This window comes from Nelusetta ayraudi, unplaced genomic scaffold, assembly GCF_046127955.1.
Source record: "Nelusetta ayraudi isolate G7.1 ecotype Tasmania unplaced genomic scaffold, CSIRO-AGI_Nayr_v1 ptg000019l, whole genome shotgun sequence".
In the NCBI taxonomy this organism is placed as follows: Eukaryota; Metazoa; Chordata; class Actinopteri; order Tetraodontiformes; family Monacanthidae; genus Nelusetta; species Nelusetta ayraudi.
In genome coordinates this window covers 2,667,645-2,687,120 of record NW_027466069.1, presented here as the reverse complement: position 1 = coordinate 2,687,120, position 19,476 = coordinate 2,667,645, and the positions used below count along the sequence as shown (strand labels likewise).

Genomic DNA, 19,476 nt, shown 5'->3' with positions numbered 1-19,476 from the left:
TTCTGGCAGGGGGAATTGTTTGTCTTTTTCGCTCCCCTTTTGTTGTCTTTTTGCTGCCCTCAGCCCGGGAACCCGCTCGGCTCGGCCTGCCAGGAGAGGAGATGGTTGGGAGAGGAGAGCCTGGGCTGCCAGTTGGCCCGTTCCCCTCTTCCCTCATTCCTCCTTTTATCTGTGCGATCACATCCATCTTACATCCACTAATACGCATACACACACACGCCCCACCTTGAGCCGCCGGCCTAGCTAGCGTAGCTGCAGCAGCTCCTTCAGACCCTTTGGACGGGCGACGGCTCGCTGCGGGTCGGCTATATTTGGAGCAGCGTTTTTCTTGATGCGACTTACAAGAAACATTTGATCGTGTAAACACACACAAACAAACATACGCACACGCACACACCCTGGCTGAACACGACAGCTCACGTCCTGGATACCGCCAGCCGTGCCTGCGGCAGCAGAAAACATTCAATCATGACTCACTCGCTGGCCCGCTCGGCCGATCCGCTCTGTCCGCACCCCTGAGCCGCTGCGGCCGGAGCCGCCGCGCTCGAATCCTCAGATCCTTTCAGCACCTGCGGCAGCTGTCAGCCTCTCTCTCCCCAACCATATCGCTCCCTCGGGCGCACAGATGCAATTTACCTACTTAATAATCATCTCCGCTATTGGTCCCCTGTTAATAAAGATTATCCCAACCAGTCAGAGAGCCAGCCAGCCAGCCAGCGCTGCCATGAAATCAAACGTCTGCTCTGCCTACTAGAGCCGCGTTCAGACTGCCAGCCAAAATCTGTTTTTTTAGCCCATCCAGATTGAAACCGGATGGCTCTTTTGTAGTCTCAACAGTCACAAATCACATGAATCCGATATTCACAAAACTTTGGGCCAATTCCAATTCCTCCCTTAACTCCTCAATCTCGACCCTCGCCCTTAACCCTCAATCTTTGGCCCTCAATCTTGGCCCTCAAAAATAAGTGTAAGGGCTTAGAAATGGGACACCCCTTAAGTGCAGTTACGTCTTCAGACTGCAGGGGGCGGCCTTACGCCAAAGCTACGTCCAGTCTGTCAAGAAGAGGACAACGACAAAGAAGAAGGAGAAAAAGAAAAAGACGGCGAAAAAGGAAGAAGTCCTCCTTCGCTACACAACGAGGTATACAAGTAACGTGAAGCCGGGACCACCGGTCCGGCTGACAAACCTCGTAAAGTAAAAAAAAAAAAAATGTTACACCACAGGAATTGGAATTCACCCAAAATGAAACCACCTTTGGGAGGTAGTTTTAAATGGCATTTGGACAGATGCATCTCAGTCGGAACGGCTCCAAACACACCGATTGGTTTTGACTGTCCGTGACGTCGCTCTACAAGACGCAAGACCCAATGCGCCTGACCAGAGAGCGCAGATTCCAGTTGCGGAGCTGTAACGTAATGGAGCAGACAGACAGAAGCAGTAGAAAACAGCAGTCCCTTGACAGGACTTGACAGAGGGGGAAACTCATTGCCTCATCAGTCTGTGGGGAGATACAGTAGCTCCATTCAAGCCAAGCTCCAGGGCATGTATCGCAACAAGTGCCGCTGTCGCAATTATATGACGTCACACACTACACGCTACGCAACCTGTCAGATGAATCAATAATGTGGCCCAGTCTGAACAGAGCCAGATCCCATTTGGACACTTGGTAAAAAAACAGTGTGGACAGTCAGCCCTCAAAATTAGATTTGAGAATGAATCTGATTTGAATCAGATTCGCCTGCAGTCTGAACGCAGCCTAGGAAAGCTGGTTGACTGAGATGGTGTGCAGGATCCTCCTTATGTGTTTTTGTTGTTGTTGTTTGCATTAAAACCGTGTTGTTTGCTGTGGAATCACATTTGCGACTCATCGAGCTGATTTACAGGCACGGCGACGCCCCGACATTCACCCGGCTAAGCCTGCAGATGCGGCCTATTTTTTTCGCTTTTTAACCCCCCCCTACTCCACCTCCTACGAGGCGGACAGGCTTGGCGACGGCTCAGTATAGCAGCGACGCCGCATCTCGCCCGCCGCTTTGTCACCCGCTCACATACCTCTCTGCACAGACGGGCAAACAGACAGCGAGGAGCAGGGAGACGGGCCGCCGTTCTTCTGACAGATGACTCACCTCTTGTTGTTTACTCTCCGAGCAAGCTAGCCAAGTCGCCGGGATTTTGTCGGGAGATTAACGGCACAATGGATCCCTGCGCCTTTCTTTTCTTTCTTTTTTTAAATCGCTGGAATGCAGAACGATATGAAGCCTTTGAAAAAAAACAAAAAACAAATAAAAAAGCAAAACCCCCGCAGCCCGCTGAGACCGCATCCCCGTTTTGTCATTTCATGTCATGTTAAGTGCATTCTGACCCCAGCGCCCTGGGCTAAGGCAGCTAATTAAGTTCCGGGACCGCGGCTCCCCTTTTTTAGTGAGGCACAATATTTACACTCTGCTGCGTGAGCCGCACATTGGTGATATGTGCTGTAATAACGCGATTGTGTGCAGCATGTGTCAGAAGTGAGCACGGTGTTATGCGGGTTGACCCCCCCCCCCACCCAGCCCAACCGGCAAAAAACCCCAAACTCGTCTGTCAACGAGGCCGTAGCAACAAAAGCCGGAGCCGAGCGCTGGAGGTCTGGAGTCGAGGGTTTTAGACGGCGAGAGATAAGAGCAGCTGTTTGTTTTCATGATTACGCATTGTCAAAGCCTAAACCTCCCAATAAGACGACTTAGGGGACGAATGGGGCGAAGCGGTCTAAGAATGTGTCCATCAATTCATCACCGCATCTTTTTGTTCCTCTGCTCGTAATTCATCCGGCTACCAGCCTATAACCCGGCCGACGTCTGGGGCTCCGGCCTCCACACTATATCCAGTGACATGCTGCCGCCATGGCGCGCATGCCTGTGCCCGTGTGTGTGTGTGTGCGTGTGTGTGCGTGTGTGTGTACGTGTGTGTACGTGTGTGTACGTGTGTGTGCGTGTGTGTGCGTGTGTGTGCGTGTGTGTGCGCGCGATGCTTCATACACCTGTTGGCACCTGAGGCGCGGCATTAACATGCTGTTATCTCCTGTCCCTCTGCAGAGCCAGGCAGAAGCTCACTACAAAGGCAACCGCCACGCCCGTAGAGTCAAAGGCATCGAGACCTCCAAGAGTCGCCCTCAGGAGGGGGAGAAGGCCCACGCCGCGCCCGCCGCCGCCACCGCCTCCTCCCCATCCCCGGGTGGAGCTGCTGGCACCGGGCCAGACTGCGAGTCCAGCAAGAGCGGTGAGCGAAGCATCAAGAGAGATGTGTTGTTGGGTTTTTTTTGTTTGTTTTCTTTTCTTTTGCAATGACAGCGGCGCTCAGCGCACGACGGCGGGCTTAACGATTCGTCGGGAGGCGAAGTGGAAAGTATGCGCGGGCGTTATAGGCGCTCTAATCGCAGCAGCTTTGCAGTTTATTGCCCTTTAATGTGAGCGGCTTCATGTTGGCGCAGCAGAGCTTATGGACAACAACATGTTCCTACAAACCCCTTAAAGACCGAGCAAGTGCTTCACATGCCGGCATAGATAGATAGATAGATAGATAGATAGATAGATAGAACATGTTAACCAAGCGAATAAAACACATTCGATCTTTGCAGTTTTGCTCTTTTTGTTCTGTTCAACTCATCAACTTTTGTTCCCACAATTCAGCCGAGTTGTTTCCACAAGCCGCAACCAGGTGGCAGCCAATCGGGTGGACTCTCACCTGCTGCTAACTTTTCTCCCGGGAACGTGCATCACATTTGTTTTGAGGTCAAGAAATTCAGCCGGGCCTCCAGCAGCTCCACGGTGACCTTGCAAAAATTGTTTCCATAAACAGAGGAAGTTTGCACAGTGAAAATAAAACACTCAAATCAAATTCACCATCGCCGGGGAATTTCTTGGTTGACGGCTGTATTGATGGATCTGGTGTGGCGGACAGCTGAGACTAATGCCGAAAGGTCACATGTTCCCGTCCGCGCTGAGTGACTGGCTGATCAAATCATCCCGGCCTGGACCAATCGCAGCAGGGCTCTGCTAAGCATCCGAGTCTGAAGTCAATCAGCACTTTTCGTGGCATCTTTTCAAAGTGGCCCACCTCCCACTGTGGCGTGCATATATCCGAGCGGCAGTTGCCACCGGAGTCAAAATAGGCAATGCGGCCCAAGCCCAGGGCGCTGCTAATGAGTGCTAAGATGGCCTGAGACAAAATAAAGATGACACCATGGCACAAGAGTCCGATAGGCCGGGATCTCAGACAGCAGCTGATGTGACTGAAATGAGACGTGGCGCTGCGTCGGGAGATTAATACATTAGTTCTGGAAGGTCACCGTGCAGTGTGCTCTTACTTTGGAAAGACCGATTTAGATTCCCGTTTCCTCTTTTTTTCCCCCCCTTGTTTTGCTCATCTTCCTATTTTGAGCCTTCATTCCGAGGCTGCCCATTATGCGCCTCCTTCCTCCTTCCCTCTGAGTTTTCCATTCCATCAGTGTCACCAACTCCGTCCCCGGACGAGGCGATGAATAGGCCGCCCGTGTTTTGTTGACATTTACAAATGCGCTCACTGCTGATTCGTGTGGGTTCACGTCATTGACGTGAAGGGCAGACGGGGAGAACTCGGAGATGAAGCTGTTGTCTGGTGCACGGAAAAATCCAACGATAGGTCAGAGGAGACGTCTTCTAACTGCCTCTGACACTCACCTCTTCGATAGAATAACAACCGTGGTAGCTGCAGGGTGGCTCTCTATTTCTTCCTCTCCTTCTTCTTCTTTTCTTCTGAGATCCTCTACAGGCTGCACGCCATGAGTGTGACTTCTCGGGGTGAACGCCAAGCCTTGCAACGACTGAGATCTGAAAGTAGCAACATGTGAAAGAATGCAGTTTTCCATTGAGCTAACCCGTCTCGTGACTCTGGAACTTTCTTTGTGCCTGCTTTTTCTTCTTCTTCTTCTTCTTCTTCTTCTTCTGTGTGTGTGTGTGTGTGTGTGTCCTCGGTTTGATCCCGTCCCTTTGCATCACGCTCCCAGGGGACACATCTCTGGGAGCAGCCAGCCATACGTGGCTTCAACTGAGGAAAGCAGCATTTGGGAGGAAAGACATTGCGGTTTTGGCACTGAGCAGAGTGACGCAGGTCACCCGGAGGCAGTGACTCTGGGTTAGCGGACACAGACACACAGAGCGACACAGACAAGGGCCACGTCATGGCGATCAAAGGGCCGGTGTTGACAGTTGTAGTGCAATCACTCCTAAAACTGGTTGGAATCAAAATTCCTCTGTGTTAAATATCATTCATTTTTTGGTCATTAACTTTCGATAAATTTCCTCCCTTCTGCTTTGGCTTCTCTGCTTTTTGGACATTTGAGGGATGTTTGATTCTGTTTTGCAGCTACACTTGTTGTGGTCGGATACCATAGATGCAGAGGTGACATAATCAAAATGTGGCAAGTGCAGTCTACAGTCAATACGTGCTTTGCCGTATTGTAGACTTTTGTTTTACACTTCATGCATCTGACTTGACTCCTGTGGTTCACTCGTTCCGATCAGCTCCATTCAACCCTAGGATGCAGATAAAAGGGTTGCCCCCCCCCTCCTCCCCCATGACAACAAAGCATCTCCTGTTGCCCTCTTTGAATGTTGTTGATCTTCCACTTTTGCGATAATCGAGCACGAGCTCCGTGAAAAAAAAAAAGGAGGAAAAAATCCCTCACATTGTTTGCACGCTCTCCGCTCTGACACCGCCTGACATGTCAGTAACTCGCTGGACGGCGCCAAGACCTTGCTGAGGGCTCCGAGTCGCACTTTTTTTCACCGCCCTCGGAGTGCTTGCAGCCAGGAGTGGAAGAGGAGGAGGAGGAGGAGGCTGCAGGGGATTTGGACCCGGCGAGCTGAAGGTTTGGCCGGCCTCGCAGCTGCTTACTGGGCGAGCAGCTCCTGCTCCGCTGCCTGTCTGCCTGCCTGTCTGCTGCTCCCACACTGATGAAGGGCCCCGTTAAAACCACAAATTAAATGATAGCCTCTCCCTCTCTCTTGCTCTCTCTTTTTTTTTCCACACAAACATACACCCAAGGTCAATTAAAGAGATGGCTTTGATGTTGTAGACTAGGGTTGCACGGCGGTCAGGTGACAATAGTATCCTCTTACGGCCAGCTTATACCCTTTCATGTCTCATCCATACTTGGTGGAGTTGGATGTTTGTGGATGTTTCCATCTTTGAAGCCTTTGTTGACCACCTGAGTGAGCAGTATTACAATAAATATGCATATCGTGCGCGCATGGGTGCGAGTGCGTGAGTGTGACTCAGAGTTGGGATGCGGACCAGACTGCAGAAGAAGGCAGCCGGCTGCATTATGAATGAGGTTCAGTCCTCAGTAGGACCGCGTTGGGTTTCGTAGTCCCATTAATCATTAAGGATGGCCGTAAAGGGGAGGGAGTGGTGCACGGGGTGGAGGTTGGGGGGGCCACTGGGTGTTGACAGAGTCGTCCTAACCCCGGATCTCATACACACACACACACACATGCACACACACACACACACACACACACACACACACTTAAGCTCTGGTATCAACAGTCGCAGGCCGCATACCGGCGCTGTGTTAAACTCAGTGGTATTTTTGTTTGAACGCTTTGTTGATGACACCTAAGTCTGAGTAATGCCGGGCCTGGGTGATCCGCTCACCTCGGTTTACGCTGCTCAACTGTCATGCGACACCTCCATCGGAATACTTTTTCGGAGCACATCTTGCGGCACTAAATTTCTCCGCTGCTGCTGCTCCTTCGCTTTGGAATTTGAAGCCGTACGATCGTGAATCCCGAGTCCTCCTGAGTACATCTCCCCTGATATTTTATGTTGTGTTTAATATAGTGCGGCGTCCCCTCGACAAAAAAAAACTCTCCCTATCGGCTGTGTTTTCATTTCCGGAGGAAAGAAATCTAAAACCTGAGAAGGAGCGTCAGGAATCAGGAAGACCTTTGACTTCTCGCAGCAAAACAAACGGACGTTCCCTCGGCTCGAGTTTGAAACGCTCCGTATCGCATTCCTCAGCTTTATCGAGTAAAGAAAAAAAGTCCCCCGGTGGGCGGGACACTATACGTCGCTTTAATTTCCTGGAATGGATTAAGGCCTTGCATACCTGCCAGGCTATCGTGTCAAGCATCTGGACTCATTTATCTCCCAATGCTGACCTCTGCTAGTGAAGAATGCCCACCTACCTTTGAGCCAGGTGGCCGCCGGTCGGGAACAGCAGCTCATTCTGCAGGTTGATAAATGTTTTATTAGCCTTGTAGCGTTTCTCTACGAACAAGGCGGGACTCTAAGTGTCAAATATCTCCACCATCTTTGGAAGGCATGGTTTGGAAGGATGGTTAACCTCAACCTGGCTGGATCGTCTGTGCTTCCCTTTCATTGACCAATGTCCCGAGTGTCCACGATCTATGGTAGTCATTTACACATGCTTACTGTGACTAGCTGCAGGAGAAGGTTAGTCACTGAAAGTTACTCCCATTCTGCATTCTTTTTCTTCTGCATACTTCAGAATGAATCATGTTGTGTTAAGAAACACGTTGCTATCAGCAGCGATTAGCTTGGATTAAAGACAGCCGGTGGAGCGCAGCCCCATCCTCATTTCATGGGAAAACAAGTCGACTAACCCTTTAGAAATGTCTTACAAAAAAAAAAAAGACCAACTGTTGATCCACTCGCAGTTTCTGCAGTGTCAAGTAACCCCAACAGTTTAGGGTTTGAGCCTGGAGCTGAACTGGTTCTGCAAGGGTTTCGGTTTATTACTTGCGCAGCCAGTGGATGTGGTGAGTGGCAGACCTCCAGGCCGTCGTAGATTATAAACGGCCTCATTACTATTCGACAAACCACCTCTGACAAACGCTCCAATGTTAACTAAAACCACATGGAAGCTGCGGCGGCTCCCCCCGGTTTTGTTTTCCGTCTTGCCGGTGAAGCCGCGTACCGGACGGACGGTTTGAGACGACACTGGAGGCGACCGCCTTGGCCTTCACCTGCACTTTTGCCCTTGTGCACTTGCAAGCACGAGTGCAGGAGTCAGAATAACCCACCCAAGCCACCCAGTCCACCAAAATAAGCCCAGTTTGCTCTTGCAAAACGCCTTCCCATTGGATGAGTTTGGACAAAGGGGGAACAAACTCAGAATTTGATTGGACCATCTGACTTTTGCATTGAATTGGGGTTTGCTGCAGCTGGTTTTTGCCAGCTGGTTCGTTGCGCCCTGTGGCTCATCTTGTGGCTGGCTGCCCCCCATAACTCTCTCCAAAACCAGTTAAAAACAATGCAATTGTAACTCTGGGAAAAAGTCATTGGATAAGTATTTCAAGGTTTTTTTTGTTTGCCCTCCTCTGTGTTTTTTTTTCACAGCTTCACAGCTTACTCACACACTGTACCTGCTGCCTTTTTATCCAGAGAGAAAGCTGAATGTTTATTGATTCCAGTGAAATTTTAGGACCGCTTTGAAACAATGTCTGCTGGACGCTGGCTGGAGATTAAGTAATTGAGATATCAGGTTTGAAGGCCGAGTGTTCCAGCCATCGTGCGAGGTTTGAAACCTTGCCTTCCCCGATACCTTCCAAGTGACAGAGCGAATGGGATTTTTTTTTTTTTTTTTTCTGGACAAAATCTCTTTACAAGAAAAAACTTGCTGTAGCCAAATTCTTTGCAGCTGGAAACTTCCTATCTGGACAGAAGGAATTCTGATCAAATTCTGACGGTGTCGGAATGGAAAGCATGCGCGCTGGCACCTCCGTCTCCTCGGTGATGTAACGCGGTGTCAGAGCAACGTTGAAATCGCACATCGTATATGGTGCGTGGTGGATTTAAAGGGCGGGAGCGAAAACATGGATATAAACCCTGTGGACACCTGACAAAATGCCGGATCATATGGGAATCCCTTTAAAGGTACCGGGCCGGTCAAGTCAATATTTGTTTTCTCTCCAGAAATAGTCTGTGGAATACCGCTGATATTATAATCCTGTCTGGCTTTTACGTTGTCTGTGGCTGGCTCCGCACCCTGCGGAGGCTGAAGAGCGGCCCCTCTGCTCTCCGCTCGGTCGGGCTGGGGATTTTTTAATAAACCAACGCCCAAGTTTGGGGGAGAGGGTGGGGGTCGGTTTCAGCAAATACCCTCCGCTGTGAGAATAGCGAGGCCCTGAGATATGGGAGCGGCTAAACAGAACCATGTGTGTGTGCGGTTGTGTGTGGTTGTGTGTGTGGATATATGTGATCGTGTTTTGTGTTGTTAGAATGCTGGAACAGGGAAGGAAAAGAGGAGGGACATTTTTTTTCCGTGGAATTCCTGTCTGGCAGTGCCATGAAACCATGTGCGATGATGTCGGCTCAACTCCTGCCAAACAATAACAGGTGCTCAAAGGGAATCAAACATATTAAAAGAAACACACACAGGAAAAAAAGCCCAAAACATAGAGGGAGGTATACTGCTTCCCACTCTGCTGCTCTTGAAATGTTTTCAAGGCGAGACCACTTTGGCGACGGGTGGCTTTGAAGGCTTGAAAAAGCCGAGAAAACCTAATAAAAAAGTGGCTGGTGGCCTCACACCAGACGTGTTTTCCTCATGCAGAGCCGCTTCGTGCATAAATTACAGGGAACCCAGTTTGACCAATTAAAGCCCTGTACAGTAGGAAATAAGGAGAACTTTGGTCTGCAGGGTGTTTCATGTCGGTTTGTCTGATCTGCGCAGCAGACGAGGGAGCCCAACTGGGAGCAGTTAGCAGTGCGGTTAGACGCAGCGGAGAACTTTTCTTCACAAGAGGTTTTTAAAGACCCCCAAACTATGCCGTAATAAAAAAAAAGGAGGACTCGTTTGATTCTGTGCCTTAAGGGACTGTAAAATAACGGCTGTGATTCTCTCTCTGCATTGTATTTGACATTCAGCTCTGTATTTTCCTCTCCTCTGCGTTTTATTTTTTTTTTACAGATGAACCACAGCCGCTGCCGCAGTTGAACGGGCCCCTCCTCACCTCGGGGCCCCTCACCCCTCTGACGAGGCCGCCCACCCCACCCATGGACTCCCCCAGTCCCTCTGTCTGCCCCGTCATGACGACCGCAACTCCTCCCCTGGCACCTGCGTCCTCCTCTTCCCCTGGCTGCAGCAGCAGCAGCAGCAGCGGCAGCTGTGGCGGCGGCGGCAGCAGCTCAGAGCAGCCAGGAACAGGAGGCGTGGCCTCGGGGGCCAACAGCACCTCGGCCTCCAGCAGCCCGTCAAATCCAGAGACGGAGGAGGACAAGGCCAAGAAGTTGCTGTACTGCTCGCTCTGCAAGGTGGCTGTTAATTCCTTGTCACAGCTGGAGGCTCACAACAAAGGTGGGTGTGTTGACGAAGCTGTATTCCTGGGTTTAATACACTGGCCGTTCAACAGTGAATCCACTAGAGGGAGCCGTGTCATATATGTCTCACTCCTCACTGCTCCTCGTTGCTCCAATCCAAGTTGTTCTGCGATGAACTGTGAGCTGCTCTGCTCAACACTGCCCCCACAGTACGGGGTGGTACTGCTCCGTTTGGGTCCGTAAACTGCTGGAACATGTGAATCGATTTTCCATCCCTTTCCTGGCACCGCTCAGCTGTCTTATTAATTTATCACAGGGCCACATAGAGACAGACAAGCGTAGACATTCACACTCACACCAACAGACAGCTTCGAGTTGCCAGTTCACCTCATGTGACTGTTGTAGGACTGTTGGAAGAAACCGAAGTGGCAAGAGAAACAATATTTTTTCCCGTTTTTTTCTCCGCTTTGAACTGGCTAACCCATCTCACCACACTCCCACAGATGGTGTTTTCGATTTTGCCTAAACGTTCGGCTTCCTTTTCTGCAGTGTCATAAAACAGGTGGGCGGCAACAGGGAACCGGCTGTGATCTCGTTGATGGACAGAGAGAAATCAGCCTTTATTACAGCACACTACTGGGCAGTGACCTGCAGGAAGACGTTAGCACCTGCCAAACTAGCAGACACACATCTGACTGGTGGTATTCAATGTGATCGAAGGACGGTCCAGTCACCTTATAAGTTTTTTACCTGAGGTCAAAAGGGTTAGCGGTTCAAATCCCGGCTCCAACTGTCCACATGTCTGAAGGGTCCTTGGGCAAGACACTGAACCCCAATTGCTCCCAATGGAGCTAGGTAGCACCTTGCATGGCAGCAGCCACCCATTGGTGTCTGAATGTGTGTGTGTGCATGGGTGAATGAGAGGCCATTGTTGTAGTGTTGTTGAAAGCGCTACATCAGTGCAGACCCTTTACTCTCCTCCTCCAAATACTTCCTGTCGGGTTTCCCCTCGGATAAATCCAAGCAGTTTAAGAGAGGGTCCATCTGGGAAGTGAGATCGCTGCAAGAAAAAAAAGGAAGAAAGGGGAAAAAAAAACCATCCAGACAGTTAATGACATGAACCTGACCTGGCAGCCGGGAACAACAATCAGCGGGAAGATGATCCGTTTGACACCGGCGGGCCCGTCGTCTGCAGCCCGTCACTGATCTCCTGGTGTCAGGAGCTCCGTCCGTCCATCTATCCGTCCATCTTTCCAGCCCCCCATCACAAACCTCGCTCGCATATTTCCAACTCGTCACGCACGCAGCTTTAAAAAAAAATGTGTATCCGTGTGTATCTCCCGAGGACGGCGGTCGAGGCCGCTTTGAGTGACGGGTCATCGCTCGGTTTGCGGCATCGTTTTCGTCTCCATCAGCCTTCACACATGACAACACTTTCTCAGGGCCCCGAATGCCCTTGAGCTGCCCGCTGCCACTGTTAATCCTCTGGGCGAACAGCTTCTCCCTGCGACCGACCGCGTCTCCCTGCGCCGCTGACCTCTACTCTTAGTTCCTGGGGGGATTGGGGAGTGGTTGTGTTTGTGTGTAACAACACAGTCACGACAAACGCAAACAATGAAGGGCCGACTCACTGCAATAAAATCCCTGGCGGCCGACTCCACAAAGACGACAGCCAAGCAAAACATTTTTTCTCGCAGGCTGGAGAGGTACTCGTTAAAAGCGCAATCACGTCCAACTTTTTTATAACATTCACTTCTGTGTGTGTGTGTGTTTTTTTTTTGTTTTTTTTTTGATGGTGTGTAGATAAACCGTGCATGCGGCGGGCCGGCTGTCAGTGCCATCGCACTCAAGTTCACCTCCGCTGAGTTATTGGGGAGCTGACACGGTTAAATTTATGCAGGAGGGAAACAATCTGGAAGCAATCGGCCTCGAAATGAGCGCCGCACATGTCAGCTGCGCTCCCCGAAAATAAAAGCATGTGTCACGCTTGGGACACGAGCAGCGTGGCACAGGAGAAGTCAAAAAAGTATGTAAATGACCTCGTGTTATTTCAACATTCACGCAACAGTTTCCCGTCGATCTGGAGTCAGTTCCAGGTCCGTACACAGATTCAGCCTCGCAAAAAAAAAAAAGAAAAAGAAAAAAAGGCACCACTGGGCCGTCCGCTGTCGGACCAAAATAGAACAAAGGCAAACAGAACAGAAATCCCTGAAGCACATTTTTTGGCCGCGGGCGAAAAGCGTCATTCCAGCCTCTTCCTCCCTAATAGAACTCACATCGTCCGTGTTCCCCCGCCGGCCGCCAACCACAAGCAGTCCTCGGCCCGTCCGCAACCTGAACCTGGTTCAAAGAGTTTAGAGTGAGAGCCGCCTGCTGCCATCACGCTTTAATTTGAAAGGCTGGTGATGTGTCAGCTAAATAAGTATGCAGCGTATTTAGCCCGCTGTTTTCAGCCGCCAACGAAAACATTCAGAAGTAGACGCCCGATAGAAACCCAGCTGGGAGTCTTGCCATCAACCTTACACAGGTACGGCCGCCCTTGAAGGCCTTTTAAAGGGCAGATCCGCAGAATGTTAGTGAGCTTTTTCTGAAAAACGAAGCAAGAAAACAGAAATACAGCTGATTGGTTTTAGTGCCTCTAAAGCATCAAAGGCATTCAAATTCAATAGACCTGCTGTTTTTTTCTTCCTACCATCAGCAGAATTAACAGCCATGCATCAGTTATCGTGGTTCATGAGGGAGGCACAAGAGCGCCAGGTTCATCTGTTTGGAACGTCGGGAGCATCCATGTCTAACTACAGCCCTCTAGCGGCTAAAGTGTATAAGTACAACACTTAAGGAAGCCGGTGATTTATTGCCTTTCTTTCCGGTCCTGATGTTTATTACTGTCATTGTTCCCCCATTATGGCTCTGAGGAACACATTATGTGCGCTTTAATTTACTCCAGACGAATGGAATCTTCGTGACGCATCGTTATAAATAGGATCTTGTCCTCTTTTTTTTCTTTCTCTCTCTCTCCCTCATTCCATTAGCTTCTAAATAAGGAACATTGTACTAATGCCTGATGCAATTACCCACCTCTGTCTCTGCTTACAGGTACCAAACACAAAACTATTCTGGAAGCACGGAGCGGGCTCGGCCCCATCAAGGCCTACCCCCGCCTGGGCCCGAAGCCTAGTGGAGAGCAGGGAGGGGGGCCGCTGGACCCCAACACTCAGGAACGAACCTTCCACTGTGAGATCTGCAACGTGCGGGTCAATTCTGAACTGCAGCTCAAACAGGTACCGGTGGGAGACTTAAAGGCCCCCATATTGTGGCATGCAGCGGCTTGGAATTAATCGTTGAGAAGACGCTATATTTAGCCCCCTGTTTGTATCCTGGGGTTTAACTTCCTGCTAGAACAGATGCTTTTTTTACGACCTTCCACATATTTGCAAGGGGACTTGAAAATAAAGGCACGTGCAAGCTTATCTCAGAATGGGGGAAACACAGCTGGCTATGGGTTATTGGTGAGCGGTATGCCATTTGTGACATCACAAAGAGTTGACGTCACCATTATTAGCCCAAATTTTCTTAAAAAAATAAAAAAATAAATATGTGACTTGTTTCCAGCCCTAAGATTCATATTCTATTACACACGTCTAAAGTAGAATATGTCCAATACTTGTGTTTCAGCACATATCAAGTCGAAGGCACCGGGACGGCATGGCGGGGAAGCCCAACCCACTTCTCAGCCGACACAAGAAACACAGGGGAGCTGATCTGACGGTAACTTGAAATCTCAACGCTATCCAGAACTTGAGCTCAGACGCAGAGTGATAACATACTTGATGAGTAATTGCAACAGTGATTACGCTGTGTCACTTTGATCCCTGCTAAAGCCTCACAGTTGTCCTTTTTTATTTTTTTTTAGCTTTTTTTTGGCATCGGGCTTGTGAAAATATTTGTCAGAAATGTGAAACATCTGAGCGTCGGCGACGGCGGCAGCATCTGTTCCCTCTGCCTGCGCTGACCCTCTGGAGCTAATTAACGGACGCGTCCTCTGACTTGTCTCTCTTTGTCTCCCCCTGCTGGCTGCAGTCCTCTCTGACCTTCTCCAAGGATCTCACCAAAGCTCTGGGTGCGGGCCTCCTGCCCAACCCCCTGGCTGTGGCCGCCGCCATGGCCGCCGCCGCCTCCTCCAACCAGTTGGCGCTGCGTGCGGCCGCCCCCGCCCCCCACCCGCACCACCACCTGCTGCAAGGCCCGCCCCTCAGCCACGCCATCCTGAGACCAGCGCCGGGGCCCATCCGCACCACGCACGGGCCCATCCTCTTCTCACCGTACTGACACATCGTCCATCCCCTCTGACTCGCTACCCGTCAGGAACAGCAAGACTCCAAAAAAAAAAAAATAAGAAAAAGAAAAAGCACACTGTGAAGACACACCACATAATCAATCAACAAGCAGCAATCGTCACCGGGGTGGGGGGATGCGTCACTTATTGAAACGGCGAGGACGAGGCAAAGGGGGAGGAGCGTCAGAGAGGGGCGGGCCTGCCCCCCCCCATCCCCCCACCCCTCTTCACCCAAAACTCTCCCTTCATCTCTGAGACTTGTGAGGGACAAGCTGGCGGGGGGGAAACAGAGGGGAGGTTTCCATTATGCATCAAACTCCCTTGTACATCTCCAACCTCCCCGAGGTCCTTCCTCCCTTTGCACTGAGGACCCCGTCTCAGAAGACACACACGCAGAACTTTCTCCCTCCAAATCTACACGTAGTAGTTAAAACTGTCCTGGACCAGGCTGGGTTGTTTCGTTTGTTTTTTGTTGTGCTTTTTTTTGGAGGGTCACTGCGCAGTTCTCATCCTATGCACCTCGGAAAAACAACGGCGTTAGTGTCAGTAGTGTTAGCCGCTTCCATCGGTTTCTGCTGTGTGAGCACATGTAGCTGTGGCGGCTGCCTCCTCATCCTCTTCCTCCTCCTCCTCTTCCTCCTCCTCCTCCTACTCCTCCTCCTCCCCCTCCGTGGCACTGTGCACATCTCCTTCTCCGGCCAGAAAACTCTTGAGTTTAGGACACTGGGTCCTCAGTCAGAACAGCATGGCTTCCTTCGGCTTGACAGGCAGGTGCTATCCACGCCAGGAGGTTGAGGTCAAGAGAGCAGAATTTTTTTTTTCTCAAAAAAAAAACAGCGTCGGGACGACTGTGCTCCACTGTCGTTTTGCCGGAGAGGGTGAGGTGTCTCGGGAGGGTGTGGGGGTGAGGGGAGGTCTGGCTGGCAGGGGTCAGCAAATGGATTAACCACAGGCGGCGTGCAGGCCTGAGCGAATCAGTGTTTCAAAATAGAATGCGCCGAAACAAACCACCGCAGGGCACATCTGCCAGCCCCTATAAAAGTCACAAAAGGGGAGAAATGTTCAGAGAGCGAAGCACAGCGTCACACACTGGTGCACCCTTGCACTGCTCTGGTCTGGTCTTATACACCCGCTAAATCCTGGCCTTGGCTAAAAAAAAATAAACATGTAAAAAAAAAGAAAATCTGCTCTGCTTTCAAGACCCGCAGAAATGAGATGTGCTGAATTGGAGAGAGAGAGAGCGTTTATTGCAGGCTTTGTGTCGTCCCTGCGAGAATCAGACCAGCAGATTGAAGGTCACCCTGACAAGGTCGCCCCGGTCCTCATTCACAAGCTGCTGGGTCAGAGGTTGCGCTTGAGTGCGGCCCGCCGATGTTTTGATGTTTTCAAGCGGGCAGCCTTGCAAAGAGACCCTGCAGGGTCAGGCCTCCTCCTACTCCTCCTCCTCCTCCTCACCTGCCCGGTTTGAAAAGCCTCCAGTTGACGCTGGCAAACACACTCAAAAGGGGAGTTAATAAAAAAAAAAAAAATACAGAGAGGAAGATGAAAGCCAAACACGTCCGTGGAGGAATGATCTTGAGCTGTACTGACAACCAAACCAGAAGACCAGCGCAGGCGACCAGAGCGGCAGCCGTGGCGCTCAGCTCAAGGCATCTATCGATACTTCCTGTCTTACAAATGAAAGCCATGAAATGCACCATTTCTTTTTTCCTTCCTTTTTACAAAGACTGGTGAGCACTTTGTTTTGTTTGGTTAGGACTGTTGGTTTTGGAATCAAATATTTAAAAATACAAAAAGGAGTAAAACAGAAAACACAATTTACCAAAAAAAATATTTTTGTAGGTAGAAAATGTTGATGAGTTCATTCATGAAGGGAGAGGAAGGAGAGGATTCATCAGAAGGTGGCATTAGTTGTGTTGACTCGCCAAGCTAGCTGACAGAGCTAGCGAGCTAACGGAGCAGCAGACCACCTGCGTCTTGCTCAGCGGCCTCAAACTATCACCGTTTTCTTTCTTTGTCTTTCCGAACGAGATGCACACTGTGCTCTTTTCCTCGAGAAGCAATGAGCTCTTATGTCTTATCTTTGTCTGAATATTGCAATGCAATGAGCAATTTTCTTTTTTTTTAATCAGAGTGACTTGTTGTCATTGTGACATGTTGTGACATGCTGTCTGGAGACATTTGTGAAGTCGGAGAGCGTCAGCTGACAGACTTCTCCTCTGTTTGTCCAGTCGGAGTCGGCGGCAGCCCCTTGACGTAACTGACAGACAGTTGCAGAGCCGTCGCCGGCATTATTAGGGAACGACCCTTCCTATTCAGAAGCCTTTTTTTTTTTATTATCATTATTATTATTTCTAATTCTAATCTCAGTTTAGGGAACAGGGTACAAGACCAGGTATCAAGGGATAAAAGTTTGTTCAATAATGGGGTATTTTATTCTGGTATTTTATTTTTATTTTTTTGTTTAGACTTACTCAGTTGCATTATTATATTATTATTATTTTCTCTGTGTGTGACAAAACGTATTCTAGTGAAAAATCCTGAGGAACATCAAGGAAGCTGTCACTTAATGAAGAATCCGACTCGCTGTCAGCCTCCACTCTTGTTGTGCTCTTGTAATCACCCCACTCCCTCTTTTTTTGTTTTGTTTTATTTTGCAGGAGTCATTTTTTTTGTGACTGAGATATATTCCAGGGTCTGTGCTCTCCTTCCTGTCAGTGTGTGTTTCATGTGTATCCGAGTGTGTTGAACATCTGCTCTCTCCCGAATTACCACCGGATGGAGACAAAAGAACCTGGAACTATTAAAAAGAGAGAAAAAAAAAAGTGGCCTATTACAGTAACTGTGGCAGAAACCTGCATGTTGGTCTGAGATCAGACATCCAGGCTTCTGTCAGAGACTCGATCAGTCATCCAGCGTGAATTTAGAACTGTGATCTCGTTCCCAGTAGGTCAGCCACTTGGTATGTTCATATTTCCTCAATATGCTCAAACTGTGGTAAAAAAAAAAAAAAAAAGAAAAAGAAAAAAAATCCACTCATTCACCACCATCCATATATGAGAAATAAATGTCAGAATCCTATTTTCCTGGGCAGGTATTTCATGTTAGCTGTGTTTAGGCTACTAGCCTTTTAGCCTTATTCTGCCCTCGGCCTCTCACGGAGCAGAGAGAGGCGGAGAGGCCACCATGTAATTTTTGTCTTGCCAATAAAGTTATTTTTGAATTTCATTGTCTGAGGGGACAAAGAGTTTGTATGGCGAATTGTAGCAATACCTGACTCATTCTGGCTACTCTTGTTTATTGCAATAAGAAGATTAAAATAATAATAATAATAATGTGTATGTGAGTAAAACATTATAAATGTAATTTAAATGAAAAAGAAAATTAATGGTAAATACTATTGGTATGACGAGAAACTATGGTGGGGGAAATAAAATTAAATGTCAATAAAAAGCGTGCTTCTATTGCGTCATCATTTCTGGGTCTGACACCAAATGGATCAAACAAGGCATAAGACCAAAAAAAAAAAAAACACAGATGGAAAGTCTCAACTTCTTGAGAAGACTGCGATGAGCTGACGATGAACAGGTGGGCTGGATTGCTGAGGCACAGCAGGTGTGCTGGCTCGTGGAGGACGGCAGAGCAGACCGAGGGGGCAGGGGGAAGGAGGCTCTCAAGAGAAAAGCGAAAATAGAAAATAATGGTTTATTTTTTAACGACCTTGTACAACTTTGAATTAATGGTACATTCGGTCTCATTGGCCAGTTATCTCTGAGGAGAGGCCAACCACTGTTCCCACAGATTTACTGCAGTGTGATATGAAAATGCGTGTGAGTGTTGTCCTCGAGGTGTGTATCTATTGTAACAGCTCAAGATAACAAACAAAGAAGAGCTGTGGTTACAAATAACTCCTCTTAGGTCATAGAGTTATGATTCATTGAGGAAGGCCGGTAATCTAAAGGGGAAAAAATGGTTCAGTTGCCTTGTTAACTCCAGATGCAAACTTCTGGATGTCACAGTAGTTCACAGTTGACAGTTTCACATTCTGACAATTTGTCAGAACAAACATTAAAATGAGTTTATTTTCCACAAAACTCTCATCATGAGATGGTAGCAGTTTGTCTGGGGCCAAAAGCAATAAAGTTGGAACCAAGTGTTTGTTTTTATGGAGGGCTTGGGAGCCATAATGAAGGCATTTTTAACCTGAACGATTAATCACCTGTCTTTTCAGCTCGTCACAGAGGGCATATTTCCTTTTTTTTTTTTTTTTTTCAATTATCATCCCATTTTAATTGTATTCTGAAGTTGTTGCTCTCCAGCAGATATTACTGGAGCTCCTTTTAGAGGAGTAGATAGGGTGCTGTGTCGCTGAATGCAGCCACATTGTGCCGCTGCGTGATGAAAGACATCATTGTCCCCGACGGAGGCGGCGGCGACTGCTGCTGCTAATTTCCCAGAATTGACTGCTCTCTCTCTCTCTCTCTCTCTCTCTCTCCCTCTCTCTCTCTCCATTCCCCCCCCCAGTTTTCCCGCCGCCACAGCTTGCCGGAAGTTGACGGCGTCCCCCAACAATACACAACTCGGCCACTAGATGGACCTACAGCCGTGACTTCTCGGGCAGAGCGGCACCTCATGAGTCGCACCTCATCGTCACAGCGTGTTTACCAGCGCAGTCCGACTGTGTAAGATTTGATATCGATCCGATACCAAATAAATACAGGGTCAGTATTACCAACATTAGCACAATACCGATACTTTTAGAAAAAAATTAAGGTGAATATGTCATCAAATTGCGAAAGCTGAATGAATTTTCACGCCCCTCACACTGTTTCTG

The 19,476-nt window shown here is 49.1% G+C and overlaps 1 protein-coding gene across 3 annotated transcripts in view; it reads left to right on the top strand.

Annotated features, from left to right (window-relative positions):
• Positions 1-15,479, top strand: part of znf385a (zinc finger protein 385A) — a 63,641-nt gene extending 48,162 nt beyond the window's left edge. For all 3 annotated transcript variants that reach the window (XM_076026287.1, XM_076026288.1, XM_076026289.1), the window contains 5 exons: positions 3,076-3,259; positions 9,957-10,343; positions 13,403-13,587; positions 13,982-14,074; positions 14,387-15,479. In XM_076026287.1, the coding sequence (XP_075882402.1) occupies positions 3,076-3,259; positions 9,957-10,343; positions 13,403-13,587; positions 13,982-14,074; positions 14,387-14,635 (1,098 nt within the window). In that variant the 3' untranslated portion in view covers positions 14,636-15,479. The remainder of the gene's footprint in view (positions 1-3,075; positions 3,260-9,956; positions 10,344-13,402; positions 13,588-13,981; positions 14,075-14,386) is intronic.
• Positions 15,480-19,476: the final 3,997 nt, after the last annotated feature.